The 17,978-nt window shown below is 35.3% G+C and overlaps 5 protein-coding genes across 5 annotated transcripts; 3 read left to right on the top strand and 2 right to left on the bottom strand.

Moving 5' to 3' along the window:
• Positions 1-375: 375 nt before the first annotated feature.
• MONOS_7974 (putative Kinesin motor domain) lies at positions 376-3,267 on the bottom strand. Its single transcript, XM_067878342.1, has 4 exons — positions 3,214-3,267; positions 2,472-3,136; positions 865-2,193; positions 376-728 (listed from the first exon to the last, which is right to left on the bottom strand). The coding sequence occupies exons 1-4, from the start codon at positions 3,215-3,217 to the stop codon at positions 546-548; spliced, it is 2,181 nt and encodes a 726-aa protein (XP_067735476.1). The 5' UTR covers positions 3,218-3,267; the 3' UTR covers positions 376-545.
• A 108-nt stretch (positions 3,268-3,375) lies between these two features.
• Positions 3,376-5,636, bottom strand: MONOS_7973 (putative deubiquitinase DESI2). Its single transcript, XM_067878341.1, has 5 exons — positions 5,555-5,636; positions 5,443-5,479; positions 5,158-5,396; positions 5,021-5,078; positions 3,376-4,966 (listed from the first exon to the last, which is right to left on the bottom strand). The coding sequence occupies exons 1-5, from the start codon at positions 5,627-5,629 to the stop codon at positions 3,900-3,902; spliced, it is 1,476 nt and encodes a 491-aa protein (XP_067735477.1). The 5' UTR covers positions 5,630-5,636; the 3' UTR covers positions 3,376-3,899.
• Positions 5,637-5,695: 59 nt separating this feature from the next.
• On the top strand, positions 5,696-9,523 carry MONOS_7972 (putative RNA recognition motif-containing protein). Its single transcript, XM_067878340.1, has 10 exons — positions 5,696-5,759; positions 5,818-5,907; positions 5,983-6,061; positions 6,117-6,175; positions 6,237-6,568; positions 6,663-7,021; positions 7,115-7,177; positions 7,350-8,003; positions 8,104-8,944; positions 9,157-9,523. The coding sequence occupies exons 1-10, from the start codon at positions 5,742-5,744 to the stop codon at positions 9,317-9,319; spliced, it is 2,658 nt and encodes an 885-aa protein (XP_067735478.1). The 5' UTR covers positions 5,696-5,741; the 3' UTR covers positions 9,320-9,523.
• A 2,034-nt stretch (positions 9,524-11,557) lies between these two features.
• MONOS_7971 (uncharacterized protein) lies at positions 11,558-11,905 on the top strand (the record flags this gene model as incomplete). The annotated part of the gene is made up of 1 exon (XM_067878339.1): positions 11,558-11,905. The coding sequence occupies one exon, from the start codon at positions 11,558-11,560 to the stop codon at positions 11,903-11,905; it is 348 nt and encodes a 115-aa protein (XP_067735479.1).
• Positions 11,906-15,736: 3,831 nt separating this feature from the next.
• On the top strand, positions 15,737-16,345 carry MONOS_7970 (uncharacterized protein; the record flags this gene model as incomplete). Its single annotated transcript, XM_067878338.1, has 1 exon — positions 15,737-16,345. The coding sequence occupies one exon, from the start codon at positions 15,737-15,739 to the stop codon at positions 16,343-16,345; it is 609 nt and encodes a 202-aa protein (XP_067735480.1).
• Positions 16,346-17,978: the final 1,633 nt, after the last annotated feature.

Below are 17,978 nucleotides of genomic sequence, written 5' to 3' on the forward strand. Positions count from 1 at the left end.
AGTTTGCATATTCTCTGACAAACATTAAAAAGTGACAAATTTGAAGAGACAAGCTTTGAGATGTATCTGAAATAGAATCATTGGAATATAAACGAAGTGTTGCAACAGAATAATCCACTTCACCATCAGGCAATAATCTTTTGTATAATGCTGCTGCAAATATCTTTCCGAGATGTTGTGAGACTTTTTTGACAAATTCATCTTGAACTAGATGTTTTCTCCGAATCTTTTTTGAAAAAGGAGGAACAACAACAGCATGCGCCAAGGAGTTGGACTCCATAATCTCGCAACAAAATAATTGAAATTCGAGACAGCTTTTTTTTTTATTGATTTCTTCCCATAATATTCCTTTCAATTATAAATAAATAAAAACAGTCAATTGTTTTGTTCGTGTTCTCATAACAAAAAATAATTAATTGTTGCAATGACTAGAAATAGGAAATAAGTGTGGAAGAAAAGTCAAATAAAGAAGCCAAATTGGTGCTGATGAAGTGAATTATACAAAAACAATTAAAATGAAAAATTATTAATTTAGAACAGTTTCATTATTTGTTTTGAAATGACTTACTCATTGTCTCCTCCTTTTTCAGCTGCTGATCAAATTTATGTAGCCTTTCACGCAGCTCTGTGATGATTTTTATTTTGGTTCCAAGGATTGTATCCAATCGAGAAACATAGTCATCAATAGAAGAACCAGGCGATTCAACGTCATTCAGCAGAGCCATTTCCTATAAAAAATGTATTTCAAAGCAGGAAATAAAAAAAGAAGAAAATTTCATTATTTATTATTCATTAACAAAAAATGGATAAAGCATAAATAAAGTTGTATAATAAGACTAATAATACTAATAATAATTAACAAACCGTCTGTACAAACTGCATCATTTCATCCAGTTCTTGTTTGTGTGCGGAGATGAGGTCTTCCTCCTCCTGCAAAATAGCCGAAACCAGCTCTTCATGTGTCCTAGCAAGAGCATCATCTGCATCTTCTTCTTCTCCTTCCTCTTCCATTTCGCCATCCATTATGATGTTCTCTGGCAATGTGCTTATATCCTCCATGTCCCCTCCCTCACATTCACACCCTCCAACATTGTCCCCTCCTTCCACATCCATCCTCCCACTCTCCTTCTCTCCCCTCCTCTTCCTCTCCCCTCCTGCCTGTATCTGCGACACCAGCTTCTCCTCATCAAAGTCCTCCATCGCTGCTGAAGAAGAAGAAGATGATGATGATATTCCTCCTCCTCTTCCCCCTGCCTCATCCATCTGCTTCTGCTGCTGTGTCTGTTGTTCTCCATCCATACTGTCATCCAACACTCCTCTCCACGCAGGCCGCGGCTTCGGCGATGGTTTGCGTGCAGGCGCTCTAATTTTCCGAGGCGCTGGCTCTCTTCCTGCACCACCAAGACCAGAAGAAGAAGAAGATGATGATGACACACCATCACCACTGTATCCATCATAAGCAGTGGAAGAAGAGGCAGCAGGTACAGCACCATCGGCATGTTTCAGCTCTTTCACCCGAAAGGCATATCGCAGTGTGTTCAGTGTGTTCTCACAGGACCCGCTGTTTGGCGATATATTTGCAATCATCACAGTCGATGCATCGCCCACAAAGGAGTCCTTCAGCACCATCGTCAGCTTCGACCCTCTGAATGGCAAGTGGCCGTGCTGCTGGTCCATTGCTCTGATACACTCTTTCAATGCCAAAAGGGACTTGTTGATTTCTGCTCCTTCCAGCCGTGTCTGTCTGTCTGCATGCATCGTGTCTGCCCCTCTTTCTGAGCCAGCCAAGTCGATGAAGGAGAACTTGCCCACCAAATCTCCCGTCCGCTTCTGTTTGATCGCTATCTGCAGAATGGCATGTGACCTCGACGAGTCTGCATTGGCTGAGGTTGTTCCTGTGGAGCGTGCTCGTGTCCCTGCTTCCACTGCACCCATCAGATCTTCCACAGTCGTCGCATTCACTTCCCTCAGTCCTTGTATCACAACATTCTGCTTAGCATCTTCTAAGGGTGTTAATTTTTTTCTGCCAGCAAGCAAGTCAAAGAGCTTTGTTCCGTATATTTCATAGAAGGCTACGGTTGCGTGTAGATGGCTGTATTGTGGCTGCAAAAGCATTGAAAAGATGTCTTGCCCTGCAATTCCATACATACCATTGAGCCCATCCCCCATCATTGTGAATGTTTTTCCTGAACCCTGTGAAATAAATTGAATGCGAAGAAAAAAGTTAAATTACGGAAATGAAGATTTTCCAGAAAAGCCAAGGCGGAGAAGAAGAAAATGAAGGTAATAATTACAATTTTGAATGAATTGATGCATTTTGTTTATGTTTTTGTTGGGAAAGTTTGGATTATTTGTAACAATGAAATTCAGTGGAAGTTGAATGACGAGAGAAATGAATTTAAAAAGCAAACATAGAAAAAACGTAAACAAAAATTGAATGACTGTATAAGAATTTAAAAAAATATTCAAACTGTTTGTCCGTATGCAAAGCATGTTGCTTTCCCTCCATGAAAAACTTTTTCAACAAGTGGCTGAGCAGTGCAACGATAAATCTCCTCATTCGTTGAATCTTCATCAAAAACTTGGTCGAACCGAAATACGTGTCTGTCAATATATTTTGTTAAATCAACCTTAATTTTAGGTTCATGAACAGAAACTGTACTGTCTGAATCCACAGTAATAATATCAACTTCTTTCTTCAAAAGTTCTTTTTTGTTCATTGGACGTTTTCTCACAACGACACGAATTCTGCATCCTGTGACTGGAGTGGCAGTTGAAGGTTGTGGAGCAGGACGTGCTCTGCCGTCGTCACGATGAGGCATATATGGATCAGCAGTATCACGATGTGAATATGTTGGTGCAGGAGGTTCGTTGGATGGAGCATTATCGTCTATCATTCCACCACGACGCGAGGGCATTGCACTTGCTGAAGTTTGTTGTGTTTTCAAAACTTGGATCAAATGAAAAAGTGCCTTTCGCTCCTGAACAGCGATAATACCAAATTGATTGTAGTCTTGAACAGTTAACTTCAAAAATGACTCCTCTGTGATTCCTTTGTCAGCAAATGCAGAATAGTATTTTGACAAATTTGCTGCATTTAGCCATTCATATAATCTGCCAGTTTTGGGATTTGCTGCTGAAATAAAAACAATTCCATAAAACGACAACAAACATAAAACTAAAAAAATGTAATTAGTTAGTAGAGCTTTATACCCATGACGTTGATGCTTCGGCTATTTCAGAAGTTCACTTTTTCTTTCAAATGAAACAACCCTTACTTATTATTTTTCATGATCAATGAGTTAGCAGTTATCAATATGAGTTCGAAATTCTTCAACATAAAACCAACAGTTATAAAAAAATTAAAAAATAATATTCAGTGAAAATGTCGAGAGCATGTTTGCATTTACGACGTAAAATAAAAATCAATTCAATTCAAAAACAAAAAATTAGTAAACTTTTCAAAAAAAAAAAGTTTATCAACACTTAATTAAAGAAACGGCCTGCAATTCATAATAATCCTCAAAAATAACATCCCATTGAAAAATACAATACAAAAAATAGTTTCAAATTGATCTACTACAAAACGAATAAAAAAATATTGCTTAAAAAATACGTTGTGAATTAATTTGATAAAAGCTTAACATTTTTTGATCTTCAACTTTCTTATCTCAAAGAATATATTCGAAAATCAAATCAAATAAATAAATAAATAAATAATGGTAGAAAGATAGAAAAAGAGAAAAGAAAAGAAGAAAAGAAGAAAGAAAGAAAGAATAAAAGAAAGAAAGAAAGAAAAAGAAAATGTTGAAATAAACAAAGAAATTAATTAATTAATTAATTAATTAATAATTTCTTTCTTTTATTTTTTTTCTCTTGTTCCAATCTAAGCATCATTCTCAAATAGATGGATAGTTTGAAAAAGGAGTGATGTGACTAGAAATATTGCAAGGAGGAGGAAAAGAAAGAATTTGAGAAGAAGAAGAAGAAGAAGAAGAAGAAGAAGAAGAAGAAGAAGAAGAAGAAGAAGAAGGAGAAAGAGAAGAAGAAGAAGAAGAATTTTGAGGAGGGCGTTTGAATGGAGGTAAAGAAAGAACTGAAGGAGAGGAGGAAGAAGGAGAAGAGGAAGAGGAAGAGGAGGAGGAGGAGGGAGAGGGAGAAGAAGAAGGTGAATATATTGGAGGAGGAAGAGAAAGTTTCTGAGAAGAAAGAGAAGAAGAGGAGGAGGAAGAATATGAAGAACGAGAGGAAGGTGAAGCAGAAGAAGAAGAAATAAAGCTATTTGTTGGAATTGGCGATGGAAAAGAGAAAGAAGATGATGATGTATATTGTGAAGAAGGAGAAGGAGAAGATGATGATGAAGGAGATGAAGAATAAGAATAAGAAGGAGAAGAAGGAGGAGGAGGAGAAGAAGAAGAAAAAGAAGAAGTTATTGGTTGAGTATTCGAATGTGATGGAGAAGGAGAAGAAGAACCAGAAACTGGAGGAAGAGAGGGATACGACAGAGATGAAGGAGAAGTGGCATAAGAAGAAGAAGAAGAAGAAGAAGAGACAGAAGTGATTGGAGCAGGAAGTTTTGCAGAAAAAGAGGAAGAAGAAGAATAGGAAGAAGAAGGTTTAGAAGAAGAAGAAGAAGATGATGATGATGATGATGATGAATAAACATAAGGAGGAGGAAGTTCATTTTCTCTGCTTCTATTGCTGCTGCTATAACTGCTGTTACTATAAGGAGAAGGAGAAGAGGAAGGAGATGAGGAAGGCGATGGAGTAGATGGATGAATGAGCAGAGGAGCTCCCTGCAGTGCAGACTTCGCACTGGCCTGTGCACCCGAAAGAGGAGAGGAAGTAGAAGCAGAAGAAGAAGAGACAGAAGAGAGAGAAGCAGCAGAAGGTGTTGGGATGAATGTTTGCATCCGCCGGGCTGATTGTGAGGTGGGGAATTCCATGTCTTCTTCTCTTACTCCTTCTAAATAAAAATTTACAATTTTTTTCCCATAAACAAAGAGAGCGTAAAGCAGACTATGTGATGCAAAAAATCCACCAATAGATGCAGGGCGGTTTAGCCAAGACGGAATACCCTTTTTATATAAAAATAATTTTTATTTGAGCATTGAAAGTTCAAGCATCAAAATTTTATAAAATAATATATATTCACACATTCCCTGTGAGACGTTTGCATAAATCGTCAGCGAAATGATTGCAATTTCGAGTTAGCAAATGATACGATTTTGCTGGATATTCGATTTTTATGAATTTCAGTATTCTCTCGATTTCGTCATCGCTTTTGTTGCAAATACCAATAAAACGCTGTTCCTTAAATTTGCATGTTCCAAGTTCTTCTCTTGGATCTTGTTCCCAAACGCCAGTGCCTGATTCTCCACCTCCAAATCCATATTCTTAAAGAAAATAATAAAATGAACAAATAAATGATTATCTATAAACCTTTCGTTTTAATTTGTACTCCACTGTGATATATTCCCTGAAAAATAAATGTATATTTTTAAATTTTATTCAATTCGTTAAAAACAGTTCAATATGAAATCATTCAAAATACCAATAAAGAATTGTTCCAATTTTTCCCCTTTAACAAAATATCATATATATTAATATATATGGGTGTGGAGAACATTGCACAGATTGTGTTGAAATTATCTCAAATAAAAATCAGCAAAACAATAATTGATCTGACCCTTTTCTGAACATCTTCATCATTTTTTTTATAACTTGAAGTTATTTCATTTATGATTGAAGATCAGGAGGTTTAAACTCTTTTTTTCAATATAAAATTACAATTACTGTATGATACATATTTCTTAGTCATCACAACAACCTCAAAACACAGAAAATGTAAATACAAAAGCTTTTTACGACCATACAAAAATTATTGTCAGAAACCTTCCATTCGATGTTTGTTGCGCTGTAAATTGTTATTATCTAATTTCTTATGAATAAATCTGAAATTAATATTCTGAAATTTTGTAGATATCTTCAGAAAATTTATCTGAACCATTTCAAAAATTTGGAAAAATTCTTGAGGTCATAATTCCACAAAATAAAACAGGTATTAAAATGTCTATTTGTGCACTTTGTGAAGTAATTTATTTTCCACTTTTCAGAGAAGAGAGGTCGTGGATTTGCCTTTATCCGATTTTCTGAAAGAAAAGAAGCTGTGAATGTATGATTAAATACATATAACTTTTTTTTTCGAATTTTAATAATGTTTACCCTATTATTAGGCAAACAATGAAATGAATGGTGAATTTGTTTCTTCACGTCGTATTGCAACAGATATGTGTGAACCTCTAACCGAAGAAGAAAAAGCATCTCTTCCAAAAGTTACACCAAAACATATCGTAGATCGTGTTGGTCGCAAACGTAGAATGGTAGATGGTTCTGATGATGGTGAAGGATCAACTCGTAAAAGAAAAGATAAATATAACTCAAAGAAAAGGGGGAAAAAATACACGAAAGAGAAAAAAGAACAAACAGAAGAAGACGATGATGATGGGCGAACATTATTTATCAGAAATCTTGCATTTGAAGCAACTGAAGAACAATTGAAGAAAATGTGTGATGATATTATTTTGAAGAATACAAAATAATATTAATATCTAATTTAAAATTTCAATTTTTTATTAAAAAAAATGTTCATAATAATTCAGTTTTTCTCCCTTTGGCCCAGTTGAAAAATGTCTTCTTGTCAAAAACAAGATTACCGAAAAGCCAACAGGAACAGCCTTTGTTCGGTTTCTGTCAGCGATCGATGCTTCGAAGTGTCTCAACACATATTTCCAACAGCAGGCAGCCAGTGGAGCAAACGCATTAAATGAAGAGAAAGTGCAAGTGACTCAAACTTCTTCTTCTTCTTCTTCTCAGTTTGTGTTGGACAAAAGGCCGTTGTGGATATGTGCAGCTGTGTCGAGGGAGAAGCTGGCAGAGATTCAGGCAGAGAGGAAAGAGAGAGAGAAAATTGGGGAAAAAAACAAGGACTCGAGAAATGTGTATCTGCTGAATGAAGGAGGTGTGTGTTCGAAAGAATGCGTTGATATTTCTTTTTATTTCTTTTTATTTCTTTTTATTTATTCGCAAAAATTGCATTCATAATGTGACATAGTAATTGTCCCTGGAACGCCTGCAGCTGAGGGAATGACTGATTATGATTGGAATCTGAGGAGGAGTTTGCCTTCAATAACAATTCGAATTAAGGAATATATTTTTTCAAAATTGATTTTTTTTAATCTTTCTCATGTTTTTTGTCAATATTCTTTTTGGTTTTCCTTTGAAATTCGTTTGCTTTCCATTGAAAATTAACATTATTTTTATCGCCTAATGTTATCAACATTCGACAGGATTGTCGGAGTCGAACCGGAAGAAGCTGCTCAATCCATCCACTTATGTCTCCTCCACGCGCCTCTCCATCCACAACCTGCCATTCTACATGTGTGGAACAGTCAATCCTTCTTCTCTCTCTTCCTCTTCCTCTTCTTCCTCCTCTTCCAAAAAGAACACAAACAAATCTTCTTCTCTTGTTTCGTCGCCGACGCTGCTGAAGAGGCTGGTTGTGAATGCAGTTTTGTGGGGGAGGCAGAGCAGATGGGAGAAAGAGAAGCAGAGGTGGGAGAGGATCTATGGGAAAGCACTGAAACAGAAGGAAAAAGAAGAGAGAATGAAAATGAAAAGGGAAATGAAGATGAAGAAAGAGAATGAAGGGAATGATGATGAAGAAAATAAAACTTCTTCATCATCATCATCATCTTCTTCTTCTTCTTCTTCATCATCTTCTTCTTCTTCTACTTCTTCTTCTACTTCTTCTTCTTCTTCTTCTTCTTCTCTAACTTCAGCATTGTCTGTGATTCCACCTTGTCCTCCTCCGCCTTCGACGAAAGTGAACATCAAGCAAGTTGTGATTGTGAGAGAGAAAGAAGATGCTTCAGCACAAAAAGGGAAATATGAGAGCAGCAAACGGAAGAGGCAGTCGAGGCTGGGAAAGCCGAAGGGATATGGTGTGAATTGCATGTGTTATTCGGAAGTGTCAATGAAAATGTCTTGTTTTTTGAAATATTATTTTTATTTTCCTTTTCCTTCTTTCTCTTTCTTTCACAGCCTTTGTGGAGTTCCTCACCCATGACGATGCGCTGCTGTGTCTGCGTGTTCTGAACAACAATGCGGAAGCGTTGAGTGTTCTTGTTTCGAAAGAGGAGTGGGAGAAAGAGAGGAAGCGATACAGAGACAAGACAGAGGAGGTGGTGAAGAGGGAGAAGGAGATGTATTTGAGAGAGGAGAAGGAGAAGAGGAGGAAGGAGGAGGAAGAGAAGAAGAGGGAGATGATGATGAGCAGGCAAGATGAAAATGATGACAGTGAAGAGGAAGAAGAGGAGGAGGAGGAAGAAGAAGAAGAAGAAGAAGAAGAAGATAGTGAAATGAGCAGCGACGATGAAAAAGTCACCAAGCGCAAAATATCGAAGAAGAAGATGGGAAAAGATGAATATGAAGACGAAGAAGAAGATGAGGAGGAGGAGGAGGATGAAGATGAAGATGAAGAGGATGAGGATGATGATGAGGATGACGACGACGACGACGACGACGAAGAGGATGAAGATGAAGAAGAAGACGAGGAAGAAGAGGATGAGAAGTTTTTGCGGCAAGAATTGGAGAAGCTGAGAGAAGAATCGATTCGTGAGAAAGAAGAAATGAAGAACAGAAGGGGAATGAAGAAAGGGGGAGGGAAAGAGAATGAGGAAGGGAATGCGCAAAAAGGAGAGGAGGAGGAAGAAGAAAGCAGAGTGGATGAGATGATAAGGAAGAAAGTGGGGTCTCTGTTTCCAGAAGTTCCTTGCTATCCTCCGCCTGCTGTTCGGCTGGCTGTGCAGTTTGCGATAGAAGACAAGACAGCAGTGGCGAAGCACGAGAGAGTGAAGAAGTGGGGAGGGAATGCACAAGCACGGTGTGTGAGAAGAGAGGACGAGGAAAAGAGGAGGAGATGGATGGAGGAGATAATGTTATTTGGAGGGTTATATTGGTTTTTGATTTTTTTTTTTTTTTTTCAAATGATTTTTTTGAACTTTAAATTTATTTTTATTTTTCAATGAATGTTTTGTCTTGTATTTCTTATCATTTTATTTTTTTTTTTATCTATCGCTGCTGATTCATCAACAGCCATTCGTCGAAGGTGATGTCGAGTGAAATGAGGAAGATGAAGCGACGAGAACAGAAAAGAGCAGCGAGAAAGTGGAAGCGGCAGCATCCGGGTGAGACAGGCACGAAAGGAGGGAAAGGCAAAAAGGGAGGGAAAGGAGCAAAAGGAAGGAAGAGGAAGTGATCGATGGATGAGAGTGAAAGAGGAGAAAGGGAAAGAAAGGAAAGGAAAGGAAAGGAAAGGAAAGGAAAAGGAATTTGGTGTTTGTTCACTTCAAAGGAATGGATGAAGAATGAATGAAGCTTCGTGGTTGATTTGCTTTCTGGAAGCACAAATTATCTTTTCAATTCACGTTTTAAACCAAAACAAGCATTTTTCGTTTCTTCATGTTTTTATGCACTTTTTTCATGAAATTCCATGCAAAATGATGTTCAATCGATGTTTTCCTTTTCATTTTTATTTTTTTCAAAATTGAAAATCCTGAGTGAATAAATAAAAATATGGAACTAATTAACAAAATAATTTGCAAAACTTAACAAGCAAGGCAATTGCACATTATGGAAGCGAGCACATTGAGCAAACATGCTCTTTCAAGCGGAAATCAAAAGGATTTTAATCACAAGTTGGTGATGGAAGGAGAAATTAAGATGAATATCTGAAGCACATATCCATTGCACACTGATGACGTTTGATCTTTTTATGCACATTCACGAATGAGAATAAATGTATTCATATTGTGTTGAACATTTATTTTTGTTTGAACAATGATGGATGGATTGTTATTCATCACATGAAAATCCAAAAATTTGTTTCTGGTGAAGAAATGAAAACGAGGAGTGAAGCCGACGAGCAGCAGAACGAAGATGCACAAAATGATTTTTCAGAAGAAGAAATCCACTTTCGGCAAGGAGAAGAAAAGGGAGGAAAGGGTGTATCGAAGAAAGAAAGAAATGCAGATGAGAAAAAGTGGAAATACGAAAATTGAGAGTGCTCATGATATCGCAAAACACCTTACGTTCATTCCAATTGAAGCAATGTTGAAGCTGAAAGAAGATTTTATTGAAGAAAAGGAAATGAAAGAGGAAAATGAGGAAAGGAGAAAACAGAAATGAGGATTGCCAATTGTTTCCTATTTTTTGTTGGAAAGAGGAAAAGTGGCAAGTCAAATGTTTGAAGGATTTAGTGGTTCCTGCTTGCCAGAAGAATATTAAACAAAAAACGAGGCAGTCAGATTCACATGTGTTTCAACAATAATCTTTGCATTTGTTTTCATTAACTTCATAATTCAAGACTTTGAATAATCTCATCAATTCACATCATCTTCTTCAACATCAACACCTTCTTTCTTATCATTTTCTTCGTCTTCTTCTTCTTCTTTAACATCTTCAATTTCCTCTTCTTCTTCAACATCTTCACCTTCACCTTCATCTTCACATTTTTTTTTACACTTTTTACTGGATCAGAGAACCGAACTTCAAACACATTTATTCCATTCAATTCAACAGCTCCGCAAAATTGAACGGAAAATTGCTTCATTTCCTTTCCTTCGTCTCTTCAGTCAATCAATAAAGGAGCTTTCTTTGCATTTTTCATTCACAATTCTCGTGATGAAAAAAAGGCGATTTGGAAAAATTCATTTATTTCATTCAAATCAACTTCTTCAACGCCTTCTTCAACAAGCAACAAAAATAATGTTGAATTTTTTATTTCATTCAACTCCCGTCAAATTCAGGGCCAAGCCTCATCTTTCGTTTCAATTCAGAAGCACAATCAAATATTCATTCTTTCACAGAATAACAGCTAATGTTATTTTACCAAGGAAATTGTACAATGTTTAACCAAGAAAAGCTGATCATCAGGCATTCAACAGAAAACAGAGATTGAATCTGACTTTTTTGATTTTGAAGATCAAGCATCTGAAGTGAAAAGGAAATGGTATTGAAGCAATTTATTTATGAAATGGATGTGTTCCTAAATAGCCTTCTGCAGATTACACAGATACGAAACTGGAGCAAATTGTTGAAAATGAAAAGAAAAGGAAAATCAAGAAGAGCATGCTGATATGCTTGAAGAAATCCTATTTGAAGAGATGAAAGCGATGAATCTTTTTTCTTGAGCTCAATTCATATTTGATGAAAAGGAGAAAATAGAGGAAGAAATGACGAAGAAATGGTTTTATATGAGCGGAGATTAAAGATAGATTAAAAAAAATAAACTTCTGGTGAAAAGAAGATGATAGGTGTAGGATATTTCTCTGATATGAAAAAATGCTCAAAATTAATAAATGGAAGAAATTATAAAGAAATAAGATAAAGGTTATTGTTATCAATGATTTTTGTATGAACCAAGCTGAAAGTGAGTGTTTGAGTTGGGACAAATGTTGAGGTGAGGAGGGTGAGAGAGGCGTCGTGGAGGAGGGAAATGAAGCCAGTGAGGGCATACTCGATGGTGGCACATGGGGTCTGTTGGGGTCTGCCACAGGCATCGACATCACTTCCACCATTTGCAACGATTTTATTCTGGGCAATGAGAGGGAGCCAGCCATTGTACACATCGCTATCAGCTGTTCCTGCATTCCAGACTCTTTGTGTTGGGGTTGTTGAGCCACAATTCTCAAATGGAGATTGGGTGATACTGCTTCCATTGAAAAACACATCATTTCCTCTGCCATTTGTTGCAGTGTTGCCATCAAAGAAACAGAAAGTGATGAATTTTATTCCATTCATCCAATCATATGTTCTTGTGCAGCACAACGCAGCACCACCATAGGAAGTTGGATTTTCGACTTTGTTGTTTATGAACTGGCACTCTTGGAGCAAGCATTGTTTTGGTTTTTGTGGTGGATGCCAATTGAATGTGACTGCACCAGCTGCATCACCGCCAGTATTTGCAATACAGGTACAATTTTTGAACAAGAATTTTGCATCAGATGGCATGTTATCGAGCACGAAATACCAACCAGTTCCATAATTGCCTGTTATTGAGCAACTTTCAACTTTGTTTTCTGAGAATGTCCAAACAGAATTAGGTTGATTGCAATACAAATAAGCAGCTCCTGCATGAGCAGCTGAACAGCTTGTGAAATTGGATTTTGCGATATCAACTTTTAACAAATAATCACAATATAACGCTCCGCCATATTCATTTGTTGAACAATTGTTGAACGAACAAGAAGTGACTGTGAGATTTGCATTTGCACAATCGATATAAAGTGCACCTCCACGACTTGATCCACTTATTGAATTATTCCATTCGCACCACTCAAATTTATGGCTGTTCTCATCAAAAGTGGCCAATCTTCCAGGTGATTTTCTTTCAGTTTCAGTTTCAGTTCCAACATGAACCACAGCAGCATTTGATAAAGATCGTGTTTGGTGGAGGAAAGAGGCATTGAAAGCAGAGAGAGAGGTGGATGGACTGTTGAGGGAAGGGAAGAAAGAGAGTTGAGTGGATGATAATTGAGATGTGAATTGAAAATGAATGTTAAAATCGAAAAATAACAATTATTTATTTAAAATTCATTAAATTATTCAAGATGAATAATTTTAGCATTTATTTGCATATAGTGTTGAGATTTTCAATTATTTTATCACAAACAATTTTCGATGAAATTTCTATGATGGCAAATATGAATTTCTTTTTGTTTCTCTTTTTATCAAATCTTTTTAGAATTGATATCCTTTTGATTTCTGCAACAAATTGGAAAATCATTATTTTGTTTTTCACACAATCATCAAAATACCTTTTGTATTGCTTTTTGAATTATTTTTTGTTCAATCGAAAATTTTCGGTTTGATTAGAGAATGTACTTCTTTTGTTTTGTTCTTCAAATGCCTAAATAATAATTATTATTTTGCAACCAGAAAATGAAAAATTGATTTTTAAAAACAATAATCAATTTTTTCATTTTGGTAGGAATTAAAAGCTTTGTTCTGCAATAACTTGACATTCAAAAGGAATTATTAAAAAATGCCATAAATAAATAAAAAATGTGAAATTCTGAATGTAATTTTTGGGATTGGAGAACTTCTTTGATTTTGATAATTTCTTCGTTTATTCGTTTCAATTCTGTATTATTTGAATTATTTTTTTGAAAAGCAATGAACAATGGATTTTCAAAAATGTTTGGGTTTCATTCTTTTGTCGAAACAATCCAGTGATGTTTTGATTGATATGTGAGTCTATTCAAAGATGTTTCCACAAAATCATTCTTTTCAACTGAATAAAAAAATGAAAAATAATTATTAACATCCCACTTATCATTTCATGAATATTCAACAAATATTTATCATCACCTTTTTTGAATCATCTTTTTCAATCGAATGTTATCACAGTGTCAAATATTCATTATCACTATTTTTGTTCTTGTGAGAAGCTTTTTGATGAAAAAAAATATTGTGTGTTCTTCTTCAAATGATCCATTGTGAAGACCAAAATCTTTTTCATATTCTGAACGAGAAAAGTGATATTCTCCATTATCAAGGTTGTCTGTCCTTGACAACAACAGTTCAATATTGGGTGATTATCTTTGAAATCATAACAATAATCAATTTTTCAGTGTTATCATTTAATTGTTTTTCAGACATTGATTCTGGAAATGCGAATGTTTGAAGTGACAAATATTTCAAACAAAGGTTGAAAAATGAACAAAGAATGGAAATACACTTCAATTTTGTTATTTTTCTTTTTTGAGAAATGAAAATTGAAATTATTAATTTTTATAATTTTGAAAAATTGAAAGAGATAATATTAATAACATCAAATCAACTGAAGTTTATCCTCTCAATGGAAAGGACTCATTTTATATGGAACAATGGATAATAGAAATAAATACTTTTATTTTTTTATTTTGAATTTCAAACAAATAAAACCAGACACATTTTTGAAATATTTGCTAAGCTTTTCCATTTCCTTTCTTTTCATGCAATACCAAAAAAACAAAATCATTCATTTCATTTGATTTTCTTTTTTTTGTTTGCTAGTACTTTATGGCTAATTTTTTTTTTGAAAACTTCCTTTTGTTTAATTATCAAATAAAATAAAAATCATATTTTTTAAATCAAATTTTTGTTCCAACTAATAAAACTTCACCAAAATGGAAACAGAACCTAAGAAATGTAATTATTTCCTTTTAAGAAAAGAAATGTGAGTGGGAACAGAAATTTGTTGAAAAATTGATTTTTTTTTTTTTTTTTTTTGCAAAATTAAACAAAAAAAAGTTTTAATGAAAAATTGACAATATCATCTTTTTCTCATTAAAAAATACATCATCCTTGATTGGTCAATGCGAATACAGAATCAAATAACGATAAATATTACAGATAAGGTGTTCTTTTGTATTTCAAAGATTATTTTGCAAAATGAAAAACAGTGGAAATATTCACGCCAAATGTCAATAATGAAATGATTTTTCAGAATAAAATAATAAAGTCATCCTTTAATTCTCTTTCACTAGTTGTATTCAAATGAAGTTGTTCTTTCACAAATGAATGAAATGAAAAAATGAAATGATTTATAAACACCACTTTCTGCTGAGTTCTTTCCAGAAAACGAATATTTAATAACATTGGTATATTTCGATTTCTTGTTGAATTTTGTGTTTTCAGTTTTCTCAGAAATAAATAACTTTTGAAAACGCGATCTTTTCGTTTTTTTGATGAAAACGTGAAAATGAAACAAAATGAAAATTTAATTATTGATTCAAAAATTCATTTCTATAATTTTTTTATTTTCATTTTCATTGCAGAAAACACAAGGCAATTTTTTTTCATCAAAAAGAATAATTCAAAGGAAAAATGAAATAGTTTAAGCAATTTCATTTTTTTTTTACATAAACATACACAAAAGAATTTTTAAAATTTCTCTTTTCACTCTTCCTATACTCTCTTTTCAATCATCTCCTCGTCCGAATCCCATCCATTTCAACCATCTCTTCCCTCTCACTCACTCAACTCATCCGTTTCCGCCTCCTCAACAACCTCAACCACTTCTTCTTCCACAAACTCCAATACCAATACTATCCCCTCTTTATCCATTCATTCATCCCTTTCCATCTACTCAACCATCTTCCTCCACACCCACAACCCCATCGATGGCTCCATTCTCCCCAACCTCAACAGCCCATCCACCTCTCTCTCTGCCTTCAACACCTCTTTTCTCCACCAAACTCGATCTTTATCAAATGCTGCTGTTGAGCACATTGGAAATGAAACTCACAGAAAGAATTTAACTCGACTGTCCTTTACTGAATTGAATAGCTATCTCTTTGAGTTGTGCGAATGGAATGATTCAAATGGAGGAAGTGATTGGGGTGGAGCACTTTCTGTTGTTTGCGCAAACGCAAATCTCGCTATCACTTCTTGCTCATTCAGTAAATGTACAACCACAGGAAGTGGAGAAGGTGGAGCAATATTCTGTCAATATTTATTACAAATCAGCATCACAAAATCGAATTTCACAAATTGCCAGGCGAGACATGGAGGAGCTGTGGAAATATGGACTCCTCAATCTAATTCCGTTTGGGCATTCTCTGAAAACAGAGTGGAAAGTTGTTCAATAACATATTGGTGTGGAACTGGCTGGTATTTCTGGCTCAATGATATGCCATCAAATGCTCAATTCTTGTTCACAAACTGCAAGTGCATTGCCAATTCTGGTGGAGATTCTACTGGTTCTCTCACATTCAATAATCCTCCACAAAACAAACCAACTCAGTTTTTGGTTGATGATTGCCAATTTATAAATAATAAATTAACTGCTTCTTCGACATATGGAGGTGCTGCCATCTATTTGGATGTCACTTATTCCTGGATGAGCGGGCTAAAATTCATCACATTCTGTTTCTTCGATGGCAACACTGCCACAAATGGCAGAGGAAATGACGTGTTCTTCAGTGGAAGCAGCATCACTCAATCTCCTTTCCAGCAATGTGGATCAACAACTTTAACAAAAAGAGTGTGGAATGCAGGAACTGCAGATAGCAGTGTGTACAATGGATGGCTTCCAATCATCAACCAGAACAAAATAGTCTCAAATGGTGGAAGCGATATCGATGCCTGTGGCAAAACACAGCAAAGCCCATGTGCCACGGTGGAGTATGCTCTCGGATGCATTGCTCCCTTCAGCGATGCCTCCCTCTCTCTTCTCGTCTCCACTTTCACTCCCACAAAGACTCTCACATTCCGTTCTCCAAATACAAAAATCAAATGAAATGATGAATTTTTTCAGGTTCTCATATAAATTCTTTCATTTTCCATATCATAGAAAACTCCTATAGCTATCATAGCTTTTTCAATTGGAGTATATATCATCATTATTTTTTCAAAAAGCACAACATAAGCTCAGATAAAAACATATTTCTTTCATTTTCTATTTGATTTGGCTTCTTCATCAAACGAAAACAAAGCTCGTTGCTTTAAGAAATCGTCGATTTCTCCTCTTCAATATTCATCTCTTCGATCATATCAGAAAGTTCTTTAAAACATTTATTTCCTCAACATTCCGATTTCAATATGCTTGTATCCGATTAGCGCTAATATCTCATACAATTTCTTTTCATATAAGCCTTTCCCTCTAAATTGATTTTCTTCTTTATTTCATCTTCAATGGCTCACAGAAGGTGTATCGCATTGAGAAATCTCTCGAAGATCATTTACATCATCGTTCGTTCTAAATAACGTCTTCTGCCCTGCTCCTTCTGTTTTCTGTGAATTCTTTCAATCAAAAAACGAAAAAGTCAGAATCGATTTTCTTGCTGATTGCACGCCTTCTGACAGCTTTTCTTGGCTAAAAATAGAATCGTTTCCGTTGACATATAACTTCAGCTTTTGAGTTTCCAAATTGATATCGATGATGAGGCCTGGAGCTGAATTCGGGGGGAGTTGAGTGAAATGAACAATTCAACATTATTTTTGTTTTTCATCGAAGAAGGAGTTGAAGAAGTTGATTTGAATGAAATGAATGAATTCGTCCAAAAAGCCTTTTTTCATCACGAGAATTGCGAATGAAACATAAAATGAAAGCATATTTGGTGAACGGTCGTTGAGAGGAAGAAAAGTGAATGAAATAATTGTTAGTTCAATTTGTCTGCGCTTCCAATTGAACAGTTTAAATGCATCAGAAGGTCGATGATCTGATTCAACTTCAAGTGAGTTATTATGGCATTGAAGGAGTTAAAGATAATGGTGAAGATGGCATAGCTGGTGGGAAAGGACAAATCGCAGAAGAAATTATAGAATTTGAAGAAGATGAAGAAGATGAGATCATTGAGAGATGAACAATCAGTCATATAGCATTTCTGAAGAAGATGAAAAAAATGACTTGTATGATGTTGTCAGTTGGTGAAATGTCACATTTGACAAGTTGATTTCAGAAGGAATATAAAACCCCAATAACAAATAATATTGGCCAATTCGCATTTATTTGTCAATGAAGATTGATATCTTCAGTTCATTTGCAAACTTTGAGTGGTTTCATTGCTTTCTCTTCAAAAACATAAAAATAATGATGTTTGTCGGTTGGCTCTGAAAATACAAAAGACATAAATATCTGATGAAGATAAAAGTTAAGTTGAATACGAAGATGAATACAAAGATAAAGAAGCAGTAGAAGAAAAAAAAGAAGGTAATGAAGGAAAAGGAGGAGGAGGAGGAGGAGGAGAAGAAGAAGAAGAAGAAGAAGAAGAAGAAGAAGAAGAAGAAGAAGAAGAAGAAGAAGAAGAAGAAGAAGAAGAAGAAGAAGAAGAAGAAGATGTTGAAGTTAAAGAAGAAGAAGAAGCAATATGTGACTGAAGAAGATTTTGTGTGTTTTTTGCAATGCGATTCATAACAGGCGTGCTTGTCGA

Source organism: Monocercomonoides exilis (genome assembly GCF_001643675.1).
Source record: "Monocercomonoides exilis strain PA203 chromosome Unknown scaffold3-2548433, whole genome shotgun sequence".
NCBI lineage: Eukaryota > Preaxostyla > Oxymonadida > Polymastigidae > Monocercomonoides > Monocercomonoides exilis.

What these genes read in the sequence shown, in the direction of transcription:
- MONOS_7974 (XM_067878342.1), bottom strand. An exon ending in GCTTTGCATACGGACAAACA is followed by an intron (nt 2,194 to 2,471) that starts GTTTGAATATTT and finishes TTTATTTCACAG; the next exon opens with GGTTCAGGAAAAACATTCAC. An exon ending in TGATGCAGTTTGTACAGACG is followed by an intron (nt 729 to 864) that starts GTTTGTTAATTA and finishes CATTTTTTATAG; the next exon opens with GAAATGGCTCTGCTGAATGA.
- MONOS_7973 (XM_067878341.1), bottom strand. Translation starts at nt 5,629, where the DNA reads ATGTTCTCCACACCCATATATATTAATATATATGATATTTTGTTAAAG. An exon ending in ATTGGAACAATTCTTTATTG is followed by an intron (nt 5,480 to 5,554) that starts GTATTTTGAATG and finishes TTTATTTTTCAG; the next exon opens with GGAATATATCACAGTGGAGT. An exon ending in AGTACAAATTAAAACGAAAG is followed by an intron (nt 5,397 to 5,442) that starts GTTTATAGATAA and finishes ATTTTCTTTAAG; the next exon opens with AATATGGATTTGGAGGTGGA.
- MONOS_7972 (XM_067878340.1), top strand. An exon ending in TCAGAAACCTTCCATTCGAT is followed by an intron (nt 5,908 to 5,982) that starts GTTTGTTGCGCT and finishes GAAATTTTGTAG; the next exon opens with ATATCTTCAGAAAATTTATC. An exon ending in AATTCCACAAAATAAAACAG is followed by an intron (nt 6,062 to 6,116) that starts GTATTAAAATGT and finishes TCCACTTTTCAG; the next exon opens with AGAAGAGAGGTCGTGGATTT.